This window comes from Eumetopias jubatus, unplaced genomic scaffold (assembly GCF_037043125.1).
Source record: "Eumetopias jubatus isolate StellerSeaLion01/CBP00866 unplaced genomic scaffold, mEumJub1_p1.0 scaffold_1, whole genome shotgun sequence".
Lineage (NCBI taxonomy): Eukaryota > Metazoa > Chordata > Mammalia > Carnivora > Otariidae > Eumetopias > Eumetopias jubatus.
Window position 1 is genome coordinate 45,445,442 of NW_028274807.1, and position 18,725 is coordinate 45,464,166.

The 18,725-nt window shown below is 38.3% G+C and overlaps 1 protein-coding gene across 1 annotated transcript in view; it reads left to right on the forward strand.

The window, feature by feature from the left end:
• The window catches only part of CRYBG3 (crystallin beta-gamma domain containing 3), a 106,317-nt gene that overhangs the window by 17,705 nt on the left and 69,887 nt on the right, over positions 1-18,725 (forward strand). Inside the window, exon 3 of the mRNA XM_028119149.2 lies at positions 14,815-15,245. Coding sequence (XP_027974950.2) covers positions 14,815-15,245 — 431 coding nt within the window. The remainder of the gene's footprint in view (positions 1-14,814; positions 15,246-18,725) is intronic.

Genomic DNA, 18,725 nt, shown 5'->3' on the forward strand with positions numbered 1-18,725 from the left:
TTTTTTTTTAAGATTTCATTTATTTATTTGACAGAGACACAGCAAGAGAGGAAATACAAGCAGAGGGAGAGGGAGAAGCAGGCTTCCCACGGAGCAGGGAGCCTGATGGAGGGCTTGATCCCAGGACCCTGGGACCATGACCTGAGCCAAAGGCAGACGCCCAATGACTGAGCCACCCAGGCACCCCTAAAATAAATAAATGTTTAAGAAAAATCCTTGAAAATCACTGAACCTTGTAACATTTCTTTTTACTCATAAGTGATTTTCTAGAACCTGAATATTTGTGTTGTTCAGTGATGTGATGCCAGGTATGTGATCGAGCTTTTGTAGCTGTCCCACAGTCATGGAGTTTGGTCTCATCAATTTTCTTTTCACATGATTTGTGACAATCCGTAAAGCAGAATGCTTGTGCTTTCCATGGATTTCAGAGTAAATTAGCTTGGTCAATGGAGGGACCATAAAGTCATCTGAATTCTTCATTACTGATAAGAGGACTTTTAAACATTATATAAGGCCCAAAGGCATTAGATATGGTGACGATAAAGCTGTTTTCATTGTTCCCCCATCATAATAAACAATATAAATATTTTTGGAGAGAAAATATCAGGATCTGATTTTTTTTTTTAACTTTATCGAAAGAAAAAAATCAGGATCACCTTGCTTTCCTTATCTGTCTTCATTCTTTTGCGAGTTTGGCTATTAAATCCTGCTTTCAGGGACACCTGGGTTGCTCACTCGTTTAAATATCTGCCTTCAGCTCAGGTCGTGATCTGAGAGTCCTGGGATCAAGCCCTGCGTCAAGTTCCCTGCTCAGCGGGGAGTCTGCTTCTCCCTCTCCCCATGTCCCCCATGCTCTCTCTCAAGTAAATAAATAAAATTTTTTAAAAAATCCTGCTTTCAGGTTTTACAACATTTCTACCAAGCCTACTGGTTTACCACTGCAAGGGCTCTGTAGCTTGCTTCTTCTCTTCCTTCAGTTTTTGCATGTCTTTGGTTGCCTTAACTTCAAGACTTCTAATGGTATATATGCAGCCTTGCTCTTGAGTTGTTTTATAGGAAATACTTTCTTTTGAGATCTCAAACTTCGAAGTGTCTTTGACTGCTAACTCCTTCACTCCATCTCCTAATCCCTCACTGCCTCCGTACCTGTCTTGACCTTCACCAAACATTTCTGCTCTCCTTGCTGCCTTCCCCTCTCTTAGAGGCTCCACTTGTTTCCCCACTTGACCTGTAATTGATACTGTACTACTTCAGCTATAATCTCACTCAAAAAAAAAAAAAAAACACAAAAAACAAAAACAAAACCTTCAGGCTTCAGACTTGGCCTTTCCTGTAGTCCTACTTTGTACCTGCAGAGGTTTGTTCCAGAAAGTCACACATTTGTAGATGCGGTGAATATGTACATTGGGCAGATACATTGGCTGGGCCTCCATGGTTAGTCTTTTCTATCCATTCTTAATACCTTGGTTTGAGTGCCCAGGATAATTTCAATTTGGGATCTGGGTCCCCAAGTAGATATGGCTCATAGTCATGAGATTGTTTCTCTTAGGATTTGAGGCCCGTTAGATTACTTATACATGGGCAGTGCAGTTAGAGAGTAATAGAGTGCACCACTGCGCTCTCCCTGTGGTGCTCTGTTGCTTTACCTTCCAGAAGCTATTAGTAAGATTTCTTCAACCTAGCCACACAGGCCCAATGGTTTAGATACCTGTTGCCAGGCATCAGAAATATATGTATTTTGATAACACCAATAGTCAGCACCATACCTCGTGGAGGAAAACAGGTTAGAACAATACTGACGATCCTGTTATTCTAAATCGTCTCAATTTAAGTATTTTCGTTAGGAATGGAATAAAATATGCATTTGTTTTCTTTCTAATGAATAGTTTTCTGAAGCAGCACTCCACTGTAATGTGACATTTGTTACCATGCTTCCATCTTGTTAATCTGAATTTTATAATGCCTTCTGTGATAAGAAAAAATATGCAGCATTTTTCCTGTTGAGTCTGAAATGTAACACATTTATGAATAATAAATGTTCTTATCCATTTCTTTTTGTGAGTATTTGACTTTGAGATGCCAAATCAAGATGTTGATGATTGTTTGGTTATAAGTTTAAGCTACAAAAATTAGATTTTTCAAACAACTAAAGACTATAGAAGCTTTATATTATCTTTGGAGGACATCATTATATTCTTAGTTATCACTTAGATGCTATACAAGTTTTGCTGTTTTGCTAACATTGGTAGCCATTTCTAATGCTAGCATTTATCATTCCACTGATAAATTTCTTTTATATGAATTAGGTTCTTATATCTAGCTGGCAAAACTTCCAGATATTTAGTTCGTATTCTACCTTTGTTTTTCTTTGGGGTCTACAATTTTGTCTTGTAGCCTTAGACACTTGGTCCTGTTGCATTCACATCTACTGTTATTTAAAAGAGTAGGAAGTCATGTTCTAATTCCCTGCTGCCATCTACCTACTTCAGAGGAATTTTCATCCCTTTTTGTCTTCCAAGGATAAACTCCCTAAAGCCCCCTGCTTTGCTTTTGATCTGGTTTTAGTCCCCCTGGTTTTGGACTCTTATTTCCTGCCTTCTCTTAGACCTTGCCTTGACTATCCATCCTTTCATCTTCACTGGCTTCTTTTTCTTTTCTGAAACACAGTTGTTTTGGGAGGCACCTGGGTGGCACATTCGGTTAAGCATCCGACTCTTGATTTTGGCTCGGGTCATGATCTCAGGGTTGTGAGATAGAGCCCCGTGTCGGACCCTGTGCTGGGTGTGGAGCCTGCTTAAGATTCCCTCTATCCCCCTTGGCCCCTCCCACCTCCCTCTCTCTCCTCCTTTAAAAAATAAACACACAAAACACACTTTTTTTTCCCCTTTGGTGGGTCTGGTTTCCTTTCAGTCTGTCATTTCACGTCACTCCCAATCATTGTTTAATTCTTAATCCTTTCTAATTTGATTCTTGTCTCTTCTCTAGTTCCCTCAGACATGGGAAATTTAGTACTGTGCCTGGTACGTGTGTCATAAGTGCTCACTAAGTAGTTAAATGAGTAAAAGTCATTCCATGAAACCAGTGATCTCTTGCTAATCACAGTCAATAGTCTTTTCTTAGTTCTTATTTTATTTAACCAGTTGAGACACTTGATTTTCCAGATCTTCTTTCCACAGATTTGCTTTTTTATCTTTTTTTCCATTAATATTGTATTTCATTGCAATTGCCTCTGGCTATTTCCTTCTGACTTTCTGGCCAAATTACTTTTCATATAGATGTTTCTCAAAGTCCTCAGTCGTCTTCAATGTCTGTCTTCCAAAGTAGTATCTTTCAGTCGTATTGCTTCATTTTTTGGTGCTCAGATCTCTACTTGACATCCCTTTTGAATTCTAAGCTTGATTGTTGGGGTTCCAGACATTTCTGAATGGATGGCCTTTGGTACTTCAAATTCAGTCTGCCCAAAAGTCTCAGTATCTTCAGAGATGGTCTCTTTACATGTATTTATTTGGGAGGTGGAGGTGGTGGGAGGTAGGGAGGATCGTTTAATTGCTTGGGATGGGAGAAGAGCCCTGGGTTCAGGTATTCCATCTGGAGGTTTTCTTTTTTCTTTTTCTTTAAGATTTTATTTATTTGACAGAGAGAGAGACACAGTGAGAGAGGGAACACAAGCAGGAAGAGTGGGAGAGGGACACACAAGCAGGGGGAGTCTCCAGGAGAGGGAGAAGTAGGCTGTCCGCTGAGCAGGGAGCCCAATACGGGGCTCTATCCCAGGACCCTGAGATCATGACCTGAGCCGAAGGCAGACACTTAACAACTGAGCCACCCAGGCGCCCCCCATCTGAAGATTTTCAACCAAACTCTTTACTTTTAATCCCACGTCTCACACTGCCCTAAGTGGTACCTAGTGTCTTCAAAACCTAAACTTTTTCAGGCTGTCTATGGAGTAGAGTGTGTCCCTCATGATCAGAGTTCCCCCTTGCAGCCACTTGGGTAGAAGCTTCCTGTGGTGAGTTACTCTGCCTCCATCCGCTTTTGCCTTCTAAAACTGTTTTGAAATCTCTTATCTGCTCATATGTACTCTCTTACTCTCTTTGTATTTATAACTGAAACCGTTCCTTTACTGTCATTTTAGAATGTTTTGTACAAGAGAAGCAGTCAGTATGTGTGGCTCATCAACAGTGTTAATCAGAATTTTTATCTCTTTTTATAGTTGAAGAAAGTCAATCTCAGAGATTGTCACTTAAGAAAACCCACACTGTTAGTGAGAGGAGACAAGAGAATTCAGATGCAGTTCTGTATAATGCTTCCCATTTGTGAATTTAATTTATAAGGTATATTCATAAACTAAATTTACCAAAAAGAAATCTTATTAAAAAAATTAAGAGCTATGCACTAAGTCTATTTTCAGAAATGATTCATGAGCTAAATAAAATGAATTAAACCTGGACCATAGGTTATAGATTCTCCAACCCAGACCTCAATAATTTGATGATTTTTAGGCTTGTTCTCAGTAGCTTGACATCTGCTTTATGTAAAATTTAACTTTTGTCCCATTTTAGAATTGTTGCTTATAACTAATCATACAACTTTAATGAAGATTCTGGAGTGGTTTTCAAGAGGCACTGGTTGATAGATGCCTTTGATGTTCTATGAATAATCAAAGAGTATCAGTCTAGTGCGTATTATTTTTATGATTTATAACACTAATTTTACAAGTAAATCATTTACAACAAAGATCCGTACATTTTTAACTATTGCCTCTGTTTACTGATAGGTAAAGATGGAAAAATTATAGCTCAAGAATATCTTACTGAAGAAAAATAGTCATTGTTTTTATATTAATTTTATATTGAATGTAGAGTGCTATTTAGTAAGATGGATATATTAAATTTATACATCTGTTCATATTTTGGTTTTTGTAACTCTTCTTTCCTTATTGTTTTTTTCAACTTCCTTTGGCCAAAAGTGAAATGATAGTCAAATTTAAATGCATTAAATGTTTTCTTGGTGGGTGCCTGGGTGGCTCAGTCCTTAAGCATCTGCCTTCGGTTCAGGTCCTGGGATGGAGCCCTGAGTCGGGCTCCCTGCTCCTCAGGGAGCCTGCTTCTCCCTTTTCCTCTGCTTCTCTCTCCCTCTGTCTCTCATGAATAAATAAATAAAATCTTTTCAAAAAAATGTTTTCTTGGTTAGGTTACAGGAAAATTGATTACTGAACTAATTTTTAAATAAATTACGGCCTTAATAAATGCTTGCTACCCTTTTTTCTCAGCGATACAGATAATAGCAGTATGACATCAAATTAATAAAAGATCTTCAAATTTTTCTTTTTCAAATACAGGAACTCTTTTTTAAAAAAATTTCAACTTAATCACATTTGGAACCCATTTATAAATAGATTAGCTTTAATTGATAGGAATGTTGATGATTGGAATGAGTGGTCTCATAGTAAGCCACTATTTCTCTGCTTCTGCCAACTATGGGCCCCCTTGGAAAAGTTTTTAAATTAACATATGCTGTGATGGAAAGAACAGTCTTTGGAATCAGACAAATCTGGGCTTAAATCCCAGCTTTCCATGTGGTAGTTTTGTAATCTTGGAAAATTTACTGAACCTCTTTGAACTTTGGTTTGCTGATCTGTATGGGTGGAGGGGAGGTATTCAACTCCTATTTCATAGAAGTGTTTTGGAATTAACTGGGATAACATGTATAGCACTACACGATGCCGGACACAACACAGCTACTCAGGGAAAGAGGTGCCTTCTTGCCATATAAAATCTGGCTAAACCTTAGAAAGAACTCTTGTTTGAGAATGGTGCTGATTTTTTCTGGGTGCATAGTATAGAAATAACTATTAGAAACATTGATTCTCTATCACATTTGAAAAGAAGGCATACATGGAGATAGACATATTGAAATGTATCTAGAAGTCAAAAATTCTCACCCCTTGATTGCTTCTCTAAAGACTGAATGCCGTCAGAGTATCTGAGGTGGAGATCCCACTGTGTCACTTGTGGTCAGATGCCCGAAAGAACTGGCAGGGCTGAAGCCTGTCTGTATACCTGGGGCTGGTCTGGGGCCTTGATATCTTAGAGTTCGTGGGTGTTGAATGCGTTATAAGGCACCTGGTTTGATTTGCAGCAGCTCATTCTATCGTAGACCTGTAATGGTCCTACTTTGTGGTATGATGGAGTACCTTATCAAAATGGAAACAGACTTATGAAAGGTAATGTACATACTCCAGATTTTTGTGAGTACATTTACCTTCATGGGTGCCAGATAGTGATTCAAGAACATTAGAGGGGGTTCTGAAAAGCTCTCCTAGAAATAAAAGCATTTATTATTCTGGCCCAGTGTTTTCATTGGAGAACTCTTTATACCACAACAGAAAGGAGTGGCTTTTCTCCTATCTTATGTCATTTTGTTCCTTTTTTTCTTCTGTCCTTACACAACCTGCCCTGGTTGATTTGATTTCTACCTACATCTAAGCCTGTGACAAAGCTCATACCTGTCCCTCTAGCCCAACGTGTTTTGCTGAGCATCAGGGTAATAGAACCAATTCTTTGATGGACCTTTCCTGCCGGTGTTGCTGGGTATAAGATTTGACACATTCAGAGTTGAACTCAGACTGTTTTATGCTAGTTGCCTTCTCTTTCTGTGTTCTCTGTCCTGCTACAAGGTGCCACCAATTACCCAATCTTGATATTTGGAAATGATTCTATCATTTTGTCTCCCATTGTGCCAGGTACCATCAACAGCCCTTTCTTCCTGTCCATTCCCATTGCTACTCTATACTTCAGACTTTTCTCTTTTAGATCAACAGTTTTTACTCCTGTGTAGTTTGTTCTGAGACATATGATGGATGAGTGTCTTGGGTCACTTATGGTTAAAGGCTCTTATTTGGTACACCATATATAACTACATCCCTTTATCAGAGATTACATGGAAATGAAAAACTGAAAGTAACACCTCATTCTAGAGCATTTTTTAAAAATTCTATTCTAGAGCATTTTTAAAAAGTGAAATTTCTAGAGCATTTTTAAAAAGTGAAATTTCAGCTTTTTAACTTTAATAATAAATTATTTGTGACATCTCAGAACTGATCACAACACTGAGTCATGACATAAAAGTTGTAGGTAATTTGTTATGTTAAACAATAACTAGCTTAGAGCAAAATAGTTGAAGGCCAACCTGCTGGCCTGTTCTAATTTTTTAGTGGAAAAATAATGCTGTGATAAAAATGTAATGTTATCTTTCAAGCAAAATTACTTTAACAGTGGGGGTATAAATTGCTCATCTTTGCACCTTACCATTAGTCATGAGATCCATTTGAAAAATTTTGTTCATGCAAATATGTATCAGTAGTTTATATGGAATTAATCAGGTATCCCATCACAAATTAAATCCATTGTGATGAAGGTAAATAGTAATTTTGATTTAAAATTTTAGCACCATTTAATCTATAGCTAGCTCAAGATATCAGTAATAATCTGATAATATTTTCCTCAAAATTGAGGAAATTTTAACTACTGGTGGTAGAATTTCAAATATTGAAAAATTTGTCAAGTAATATGTAGCAACCAGATGTCTTAGGAGAAAATTAACTAGAATTCTCAAGTAAGCAGCTGGCTTTAGTGTATGAGTGCCAGATTTTAGTACCTGTTAATTTAGGTGATAGTCATATTCAGGAAGAAATTGTTTTCACTTTGTGGTGATAGGGAAAACAGTGTGTTAGGAATGTTCACTTGAAGAACATGTACATAGGCGATTTCCATTCTGAAAAAACTTCTGTTGTAATAGAAATTTTCCAGACAAAGAGGACAAGGAGTAAGTGGTCTCAGCAGTGGGAATAGCATTATTGCAAAGACATTCTGTAGGAAGAGAGAGAGAGGAGAAGAGAGATGGGGAGAGAATGAATGAGGGTGGATATGATGACATTAGGTATTTACAAGCATTGTGAGTGGCAAGAGATGAAATTGGAGAAAGATACAGGGGGCTAGACCCACCAACACCTTGAATGCCATGCTTGAGAGGTTGGATTTTATCCTGACGGCAGGGCCATGATAGTGATTAAAGGCCTTTAGGGATGACCAGATTTGAATTATAAAAGATTGCTCTAGTTTTTGTCTGGAGAATGGACTGGGGACAGTGCAAGCAAGGAAACAGGTGATGTTTTTGTCTGACTTTTAAACAAGCAGAAATATTAAGATGTGCAGAAAATGAAAGAATGGAGACAAAGCATGAACACATTCAGTTTTGGATGTATTGAGCTTGAGGTTCCGGTGAAGTACCCAGGTATATATGTATGCCTGAATGATAGTTGAACATACTGTCTGAGCTGCAAATCAAAATCTGGGAATCATCTGATTAATCTGTGGGAAATGAAACCTCGTAAAGAAGATCATGAACATAAAGCAGGCCCAGGCTAGAAATTGGAGAAATATGTTCTGTAAGGGATGGCTAGAATAATGTGAACTTGAAGGAGATGGAGAAAGTGTTTGAGAGGAAGAAGGAAAATCTCAGAGTAATGTTATGGAAGCAAGTGGAAGATTGGTTATCAGGAAGAGATTCAGTCTCACATTCTGCAGATGCACCATGTAAGAAGTGCATTGAATTAGTAAGTGGGACAGAGTTTCTTAGAGACTATGGTCAGCACAACTAGGGAGGAAGTCAGATTGTAAGGGCTTAGAGAGTGATTGGGAGGAAAGGGGAAAGAAGATGGTGAGGGTTGGGAACCCTTTTTTGAGGAGGTTGGTAGTAAAGAGAGGAGAGGGCTATCCTTGTGCATTTACTTTTGAATGGTGGGCTTCCAGAAGGGGCAGATGAGGAACTGTGGTTCCCAAGGAGTCATCAAGGACTCTGCATTGGTGCCCTGGTGAAGGAATTCACCTTGGGAAGAGGAGTCCTTCCTTCGTGGTGAGTGTGCTAGTGAGTGAAGGAAGTGTGCCGATGCTGCAGGAGTCAGGGCTATGGGGGAATATCTGCATGAAATAGTAGTGACCTCTGCTGAGCAAGGGGGTTGGATAGTGGAGTGGGTGGGAAAGGTGAAAGAGCTGCTGTGGAAAATAAGGAAAGGTTACAGAGAGATTTCCAGCTGGGGCTGTAAATTGTGAATTGTTCGCAGCCCAAATCTGCATGGCGTGAATATCCTTGTGGTGTTTTAAAGCAAGCTCACTCAGTTAGAAAAAGATAAAACTGGAATTTTTCTCGGTGGGGATGACCAAGGAATAAAACAGAGACTTTGAGGTTACTGGTTGTATTTGATGGCCGGGTAGAAAAGATAGGAAACAATGGGAACTGAAAGGGACAGTGTAGGAGAAGACAGAAGCTGTGATGGGGCAGGAGGAGTGGTGTGGTGGGTACACCTGGGACAGTAGAGTAAGACAGCCAGAAGGAAGAGAGGGTGTGCACATGGGGAATGCCTGAGATTGAGTTTCAGAGGTGACACAGTTATGGGTGACTCACTAGGATCAGAGTTAATGGAAGAGGCAAGAAGAGTGGAGGTGGAAGTCACTGGAGTTGAGGGTGTTAAGGAACTGGGAGTCAGGGTGTTCGGAAGGATCATCCTTTCTACTACGCACAATCAAGGCAGAGTCTGAGGTAGAAAGGGTGACCAAGCCAGGTACTTGAGACTGTAAAAGAAGAGTCACCTGGCTCTTCATTATTTTCCACTCAACAGGCTCTTTGGTGACAGTCTCTATCCCGTGACCTTTTTGACTTTATTCTCTGTGCCACTTACCATGTTGGCACAGCACCTGCCACATGCTCTAGGATACTCAAGGGGGTGACAAACTGATACCAGTTGGACCTGCAAATAAATTCTCATGTCACTAGAATATGGGCTCCATGAAAGCCGGGCTATTGGTGTGTTTTGTTTTTTTTTTTGTTTTTTTCCTGTTGCATCTAAACACCTGGAAAGGTATCTTGCTCTTATTTACTGAATGAATGAATGATTTCGAGCTTGCATGGACCCTAACTGCTACTTGGTATACCCATTTCAGCCTAGTACTGCATTCCCCAGAGACACTCGTCCAAGTCTTCTCTATTTGGGGAGCCCAAGTCCCAGCTCCACCTGTGTGTCCCTCCTTTGGCTTGCCATCTCTCCTCTCACTTACTGAGGTCAGAGCCACTTGGTGGACCTTGCTCTTTGTCTTCTCCATTTACAGAATTGCTCAGGCCTTAGCCACTTCCTTACCTCTTTACCTGGAAGAGGACGTGTCCCTAATCCTCTCCAAGGCTAATACTTTCTCTTTATTAGAAGAAGTGTTAGAGACTCTACTGGTCTCTTTATCTCACTTTATGCTTTTCACTCTGGGACCTGGCATCCTTCTCTCGCATACAGCAGTTACTCTCTTTCCAGTTAGGTATAGAGCTGATCCACAAAACAAGAACAAAAAACCATTTATTCTGTCTTAGACCTTAAACTGTCATATTCTGTCTTTTTTGTTGTTGTTAAAAAAATTTCTCAAAATATTCCCTTCTGTTTACTGACTATTCCTATTCCCTTGCCTGCCTACTCACAGCTTAACACCTTGAGTTTGGGGCTGTACTCAACACATTCCTGAGCTGTTAAGACTGTTCCTCCTGCATTCGTGGGGCTTCTGTATAGTCCTCATTACTTATTTACTAATCCAACAACTATTGGAGCACCTCTGATTGTCAGACACATCTCAAGATGCTAGAGATACTGCACTGAATGAAATAGACAAAAATCCCTGCACTTGTGGCTTTTACTTTCTAGAGGAAGAAACGGATATTAAATAATGGAAGTGTATATGTGTATGTATATTTGGACACTAGCAAGTACAAAGGAGAAAAAGCAGAGAGAGGATATTGGCACTTTCAGAGTGGAGGAATTGACAATTTTGGAGTGACTGGGAAAGCTTTCAATGAAGAGGTGACTTGTGAGTAAAGGTCTGAAGGAGGTGAGGGGGAGTGAGTCATATAGCTATGTGGGGGGAAGAAAATCTAAGCAGAGAGAAGAGTCGATGTACATATAGTTCCCGAGGCATGAGTGTGCCCGTTGTTTTTGAAGAACAGTGGGGGAGGGAGGATAGTCATCTTTCTAGACCTCACAGTGGCATTTGGCATTTACTCCCCACTTGCTTTTGGAAATAGTCTTTGTCCTTTGCCTTTGGAGACCAGTATTCTGGAGGGATGACCTGGTCTGGTTTTTGCCTTCTCCATCTCTCACTGATTTCTCTCTAATTTGCACCTCCTTTTAATCTTTTTTTTCCCTAGAGCCCTTTTTATCCTGCATACACTGTGTATGTCCAAATTGTGTTCTTAAACTGAACTTCTACTTTCCAGACATCTCATCTTTACATCAGCAGGGGACCAAAAATTCAGTGTTTGACATCTAAGTAATTTGTTGCCTTACCTCCTCCCATCCCCACAAGATCCGGATCTCACCTCTCCTATTTCCTGTATCCATTTTTTACTTTACTCAAATTGTTGCCCAATTTAGAAAACTTAGTGATCTATGACTTTGTTATCCCTCAGCCTCTGCTTCTATTAGTCATCTTATCCACTTCATTCTCTATTCTGTACCCCAGTCTTCTTCAGCCACACCCCTGCCATGATAAACAGAGTTCATAATTCTGTGTCTTTGTACATATTATACTGTGTGTCTAGGATGCTCTTCTCACCCTTCAGGAGCAAGCTCAAATGTTACCTCCTCTATGCAGTGGATTCTCTTGTAAGCCCCACACAGTGAGAAGCAATGAATGTCTTGCTAGACTGTAAGCTCCTTGAAGCTGAAACTATGTCTTACTAATCAGTGTCCCTGATGCTTTCCTGTGCTTCCCTGTATTAGGCACATAGCAAAGAGAGGAGATAGATGGATGAAATTGACCTAAGGACATTGCATTATAGCAAATTGAGTGTGAAGGGAAAAAATTTCAGATTCCCCAGTTACATATGCCTTCATCAGTAGCCTTTGTTGTTATATGTGGAATGCCAGCATCTTTGAGAGCAACTGGAATTGATGTTTTGTTTGCTTGAATCCTGACTGCTTTCATTCTACTCGTTGGAACATTGGCAGGCAGTCCTGTTGGCAGGCAGCAACTTCCATTGGCCTTCGCTTGTGGCAGGCTGAATTTTATTGTTGTTTAGGCTGAGGGGAAAGAGCAGCTGTTTTAGATCAGACTTAAAATTTTAATTATATAAATAAAGAATTTATTGTGTTTACTTTGAATAGCAGTGCTCTTTTCTGCTAGTTTTTGTTCCTAGATTTAGATGCTTTTTTCTTCTTGGGAGTGTTTCACTGACACAAATTTCTCAGAAGTTTATTAGGGAAAAATTAAGAAATGGAGACATCTAAGGACAAAAAATGCTCTTTAGTAAACTGAAGATACAGGGATTCTGGAATAGCAAAGAAACTGAAAATAAAGGGAAGGAAAAAAGTGATTTTCAAAAAAAAATTTTTGTATAATTTTAAAAAGGTTAAATCTAGGGGCACTTGGATGGCTCAGTCGGTTAAGCCTCTGACTCTTGATTTCAGCTCAGGTCATGATCCTCAGGGTCGTGAGATCAAGCCCCACGTGGGGCTCCATGCTCTTGGTGGAGTCGTCTTGTCCATCTCTCTCTCTCTGTTCCTCCCCTGCTCACTCTCTCTCCTCTCTCTCTGTCTCTCTCAAATACATAAGTTTAAATCTTTTTAAAAAATAAAAGTTAAATGTAAAGGTTTTCACTTGTTTAGCAAAATGTACCTCTTTTGTTTAGAAAGCAGTTTATTGTATTTTGGAAGGAATTATCAAGTAAAAAATAGCTGAGGCAGTGAAATAAATAGTATTTTTGACAGAAGTCATCTTGAGATTTTATCGATGTCAAAAAATGTAATCTCCATGTTCTATTAATGTCCTCCCTTTTTTTAAACCATTGCCCCAATTTTATAAGACTCTTGTGAATCTCTGAAGCATTTTAAGAATACTTATGATATTGTATGCCTATGAATAGCCTATGGTTTACTTCCTTCAGATAGCTACCCAGGAAGAGCAGTCATTCATACTAGCTATAGAAAAAAGAAATTCACTGTTATGTTCATGTTACAGTCTTAGTTCATTTTAACTCAGGAAGAAATGTTGTGGCTGATAATTACAACAAATTAAATGGCATAGTTAAAGGACAAAAAATGTATATCTTCATACACATGAGCATTTTGGAAAAGTCAGCTAGCATTTCTTTTGCCAAACTGAGAGGCCCTTTATGTGAGGAGAGGACACAGCTAATTTATAGCACATTCTCCCAATAATGAGCACAAGGTTGGAGGGATGAGGTGGAGATAAGTGAGAGTGAGTTGCAGTTGAAACCAGTAAAAGGTGAGACTTTTGAGTGACTCTGGAAGGTTGGTCATATTCTAAATGTGGAGACTCACGAGTTTCTTAAGCTCCTAACACATAGAAAATTGCTATCTGAATGTTTCCTCAAAAGTACCCTCTGACTCTGAAGGTGAAGAACAGACTTTAAATATTGTGTGATATTAATTACCTGGGCTAATAGGTTCTAAACCTTTTCTCAAGCTTTCATATGCTAAATTGTATTAGTGGTTAGTGGAACACTCCATTAAAACAATTTTGAATTTGGATTAAAATATGGAACGAGGTACACAAATAACATTGAAATTATGATGCTCTTGCCTCCTTGAGAATCAGCCTCTTATAAAACTTTGTCATGTGAACTGACAGTGCCCTAAGGTGGTTTTACCTTGCTGTTCTGATCTTTTTTCTGACTCACACTGGAGCTAGTGTGCATGGACTAGTGAGCATGACATCTGACAGATACTGTCAGACAGGCATTCCTTTTACAAGTAGGTGAGTAGGCATGTTTGGAAGGCAGGCTGAGTTGGCACATGGGCCTAAGGTTAATGAAGCTTCAGGGGAGAGTGTGACAGGGAGTGCCAGTAAACTCTTTGATAGAGCAGCTCAGTCTTTGCTCACAGAGAGTACACAGGAGTGTAAGTGTGTTTTACTAGTAACTTCATCATGAGCAGGTAAAACACACCCGTGGAAGTGTTGAACATCTGCAAGAGTTCCCAGTACTGCACAGGGTTTGCATTAATGCACATCTCAGGATTTTGTGGTTTACTACTAAGGATAGTGGGCTTTTTCTCTGAACTGATAACACCATGTTGCTGTCTTTCCTCATCTTGCTGAGAAACAATTTTACACAATGTGACAGCTTCTTCATGGGTTAGGACAGTGCTGAAATGAGGTCTATTTAGGTGTTATCTAATGTACAGAGTGCTTGAAAGTACTGTCCAGTAGCTCTGAGTAATTAAGGCTAAATTTAAATATGCATAAAATTTGCCATGATCTGTCCCTTTACTTATCTCTCCCTACACATCCCTCACTCTTCTCATTTTGTACCCTAACCTCCATTCATCTTTAGCTTCCTAGAAGCTGGCACATCACTGAATAGAGTGGGGGAGGAGGAGGAGAGAGAGCTAGGGAAGGAGGGTGATGCACAAGCATCACATAGTCACGTAGTACGTGTCCTCCGAGGGCACTTCTAGGAATCCTCCTCTGCCTTACCTCCTCTGCTGTCACTGCCAACAACCCTGGACTGGTTACTCCTGTTCTGGCTTCCCACATGGGCTGTATTTCTCCCTTCATGACATTTACCATATAGCTTTAAGTTGTGCTGACCATGCCCTTCACTAGACTGTAAACGGCTGGAAGAATCAGAAGCCATCAGTCTTACTCACAGATGTATCCCTGGCGTCTGGCACAAAGTGTGTCATATAAGAAGTTATTAGTTGATTTGTGTGATTTTTTTTTTAATGATGATGTTTATTAATTCTCTATTTCTTTTTCAAAGATTCCCCAAAGTGAGGACAAAAAGAACCATGCTGAGAAGCTAGTCACTCCTCCAACGCAGGAAGATTCCAAAAAGCCTAATGACCTTTCCCGTTCCACCTCAGATACCAAAATAGGAGAAAACGATAGACAGCCAAAAGAAAGCTTTTTTCAGTTTCTTGGTAACTTATTCAATATCTCAGGAAAATCATCTCTTGGTGATGCCAAGCAATCTTCTTTCAAAGATAACCATGACAGAACTGAGAAAGATCTACAAAATGCCGGTGACCATCCTGAGGAAGGGGTGAAAAGGGAGAGGGAGATTTTTGGTGGCTCCCTGGAAACCCAGGCGCTTCCAGCAGAAGAATCCGAGTCCAACTCAGCTGAACCGTCAGATGTCTTTTCTTTGGATACAACACAGGATAGTGAACAGGAAACCAGTGATTTACTAAAGTAAGTTTACAGTTTACTTAGCCAAAAAAGTGAGGTTTTGGACCTAGCTTTTAAGCCTTAGTTCTCTTATTAATTAAGGGGATTAGAAAAAGTATTCTCTAATGTCCCTGCTACTAGGTTAAAAAAAAAATGATTCCGTGTACCATACATATGATCTAGGGCCTTTGGACCTTTTTAAGGGGCAGTGCTGATACCTTTTAGGTGCTAACTTTGTTATAGTACAAGATTTATTTCTAATTTAAGACTTCCTTGAATGAGAGTGTTTTCTGTTGTCTGAATTCTTCCTGTATTAGGACAGGCAGTGAGTCAGGATCTGCATTTTGGGAACAAAAATGATTCTAAGGTTTGTATTCACATTCTGTTAATATCTTTTCTTTGTGGAATGAAATTAAAGGGGTTAAAAAAATTAAATTCACTTCTACTTGTAAAACTGGCCTTGTTATCTGTTTCCACAGCTTTGAGAAACTGAAATCTTGCACAGATGTAATGATTTCACCATCCCTTTTTTCTTTCTTTGACTCACAAACAGGCACCAACTTGTTTTTCTTTTACTCAGATGAGCTAGGATTATTTTCTACACAGAAAATGTATATAACAATTATCCATTTTGTGTAACACAGAAGTATTCATAACTGATATTTTATTCATGTTAACTTCTACCTGTGAATTGTATTATTTGAAGAGGTCATCTATAATTATATAGTCAAATGTAGATGATAACTTAGAGCTCACTGTGTAGTTCTTTATAGTTTCAGAGTGTCTTCATGTATATATTTTGAGCTAATTCCTCATAGCAAGTTCCAGAAGTAGACGCAGACCCAACTAACACTTGTGAGAAAATGAAACCCAGACAGATTTGAGTTTGCCCATCATGATGGATGGGGTAGGGCTTGCCCTATCAGATGTCAGTGTGCTGGTAAAGCTACAGAATTTGAAACCGTGTCCTACTGATGTAATATTTACTAAACATTTAAGTGGAACAGAATGGATTGTCCAGAAGTAGACCCTTGTATATATGTGATTTGAACCCTTGAATGTGATGGCATTTTTATGTCCTTTTTTTTTTTAATGTTTTTTTCCTGTATTATATGCAGGAGGACTTTGGGAAATTGATGAACAATTTGGAGAAAAATAAAAGCTAGATACTTAACTCGTTATACTAAAACAAAATTGAGGAACAATTTTTTTTTTTTAATACAAAACTAAGAGTAGCTAAATGGGAATTATTCTGTGTTGGTAAGAAACAGTTTTCTAAGCATGATAGCAATGGAAAGTGTCAGGAAAGATCAGTAGATTGGATCACTTCTAGTTTTCAAACTCCATATGTCAAACAAAATAAACAATGATACCTTATATGGGCAAGTGAGAAAATTAGGTTCAAAAAATATAGATTGCTTTAACTGATAAACATTTTAGACACTAGCTCAACAATAGAAAAAAACAGCAACCAATATAAACAAAAGAAATATTAAGTGCTAATACGTAAGTGGAAGAAAGGCTTGTTCTCACCAGCAGTGAAGGAAATGCAAACTAAAATAGAATAACCTTTCTCCTATTAAATTGATAACAGTAACAGTAAATGATGATTTTCTGTATTACTCAGCTGATAGAGCTGATGCTCCATATACAGTGCTAGGAGTGGAAGGTATAGCTTAGAGCAACGTGTATCAAGAACCTTAAAAAGCTTGTATGTTATTTCTAATGATAGACACGAGTATTTGCTGAAACATTATTTACAGGAACATATCATTAGAAACAAACGTTCAACAGCAGAAAAATGGTTAAATTGGAGTATCTCTGTAATAAAGGATTATCTAAAGTAGTGCTATTTAAAATGTGGTATTTGGATTAGCAGCATCAGCATCACCTGGGAATCATTAGAAATACAAATTATCTGATTCAGACCCACTGAATCAGAATCTCTGGGACTAGGGCCCAGCAGTCTTCTAACACCTCTCCAGATGGCTTTTTGTACCAGAGTATTAAAGTGGTGGGGATTTTGAGGCTGTTGTATGGGAATTAGGTGAAATGGAAAGGTTGTATTCCCCCCCCCCTTTTTTTTAAATCCTCCTTTGGTTTTGATTAGTAGGTCAGGTTTATTTCTTTGGTACTAGACAGAAGAAAATGGAAGATGATACTGTGCCTCTTATTTCTTGTTGGAAAAGCCCTCCTTATTAATAGAATAATTACTTGAGGCAGTTACCAGAACCAGCTCCACACAGCTTTTGTCTTGACTGAGATACAAGCTTCCTCTGGCCCAGCTTCAGAAGTCCTACAAATTATCAGGTGTAGAATTGCAGTTAGTAACTTCCTATTGACAAATGTCAACTTGTTGAGGAATTATATAAAAGTTGAATACCATTTTGGCTAATAGTTTATTTTGACAATATGATTAAGAACTACTTATAACCAATTTTAGAAATTTAATATATCTGGAGAAGATATTTACTAATAATTTTAAGACTGTATTATAAGTATTAAAGTTGTTTTAGTTCTGTGATATGAATTTACTAAAAGCAAGGATATATTTAATTTTTTATCAAGATCCTGAGAATATTCTAAATATAAAATGTTATTTAAAATTAGGATTTGTTGAATCTCTGAAGGTAAGTGTTTTATTCAAGCCCAAGTTAGAACAGCTGGCCGGAAAACATGCACTTCACAAGGAAGAAAGTGCTCTGGGGAATGAACAGTTTTTACAGGATTATATGCTTTTTTACATCTTGTAAAGCTCAAAAGATTATAGATTAGCATATAGGCAGGAATCACAGGTTTTAACATCAAGAAATGCAAGGAGTAGGAGCATTGATCAATATCATAAGGACAAGATGGTTTTCTGTTAAGCCACTCATTTATGAAGCAGGTGTATAGTGTATGCTTGGTGAGCCATAAATCAGGCTTCTGGATTAAACAAAGTTAACATACAGTCATGCTGACTTAGAAAGGAACCTGAAATGGCCTCTCTTCTATCTCAGGCCTTTAGAGAGTGTTTTCTCTCATCAGAATTTATACTTCTGAAATTAGGAGATTTCAGTGTAATAAATTTCAGTTTTTTAATATAAGGAAGAATTTTCAGGTTTCGCATCACCTTTTTCATGTAAAAATGCCCCCCTTTTCCCTCTATAGATCTTTTATAATCAGGGTATTAAAAAGGGTTAATAATTAGCTTAATTTAGACAAGTTTATAAAATATTCCGTGCTGTATAATGCTGTCCCATTACTATAATATCAAACATACATTTGAAATCACTATTAGTTTTCAAAATTTAGGTAAGTTATGACCTATAATTTGAAGTGTTTAAAAAAAAATCCTCCTCAAAAGCCATTGTAAATGATTTCATCTTCACTTAATTAAAACTAATGAACAGCTTTGTAATTGTTTTTATGTAGAGTTTACTATGCAGAATTCATTTTTAGTATCCATAAAGCCTTTCATTAAACCTGTTTGGTAACAACTTTTAGAATATCTTCCATATATTA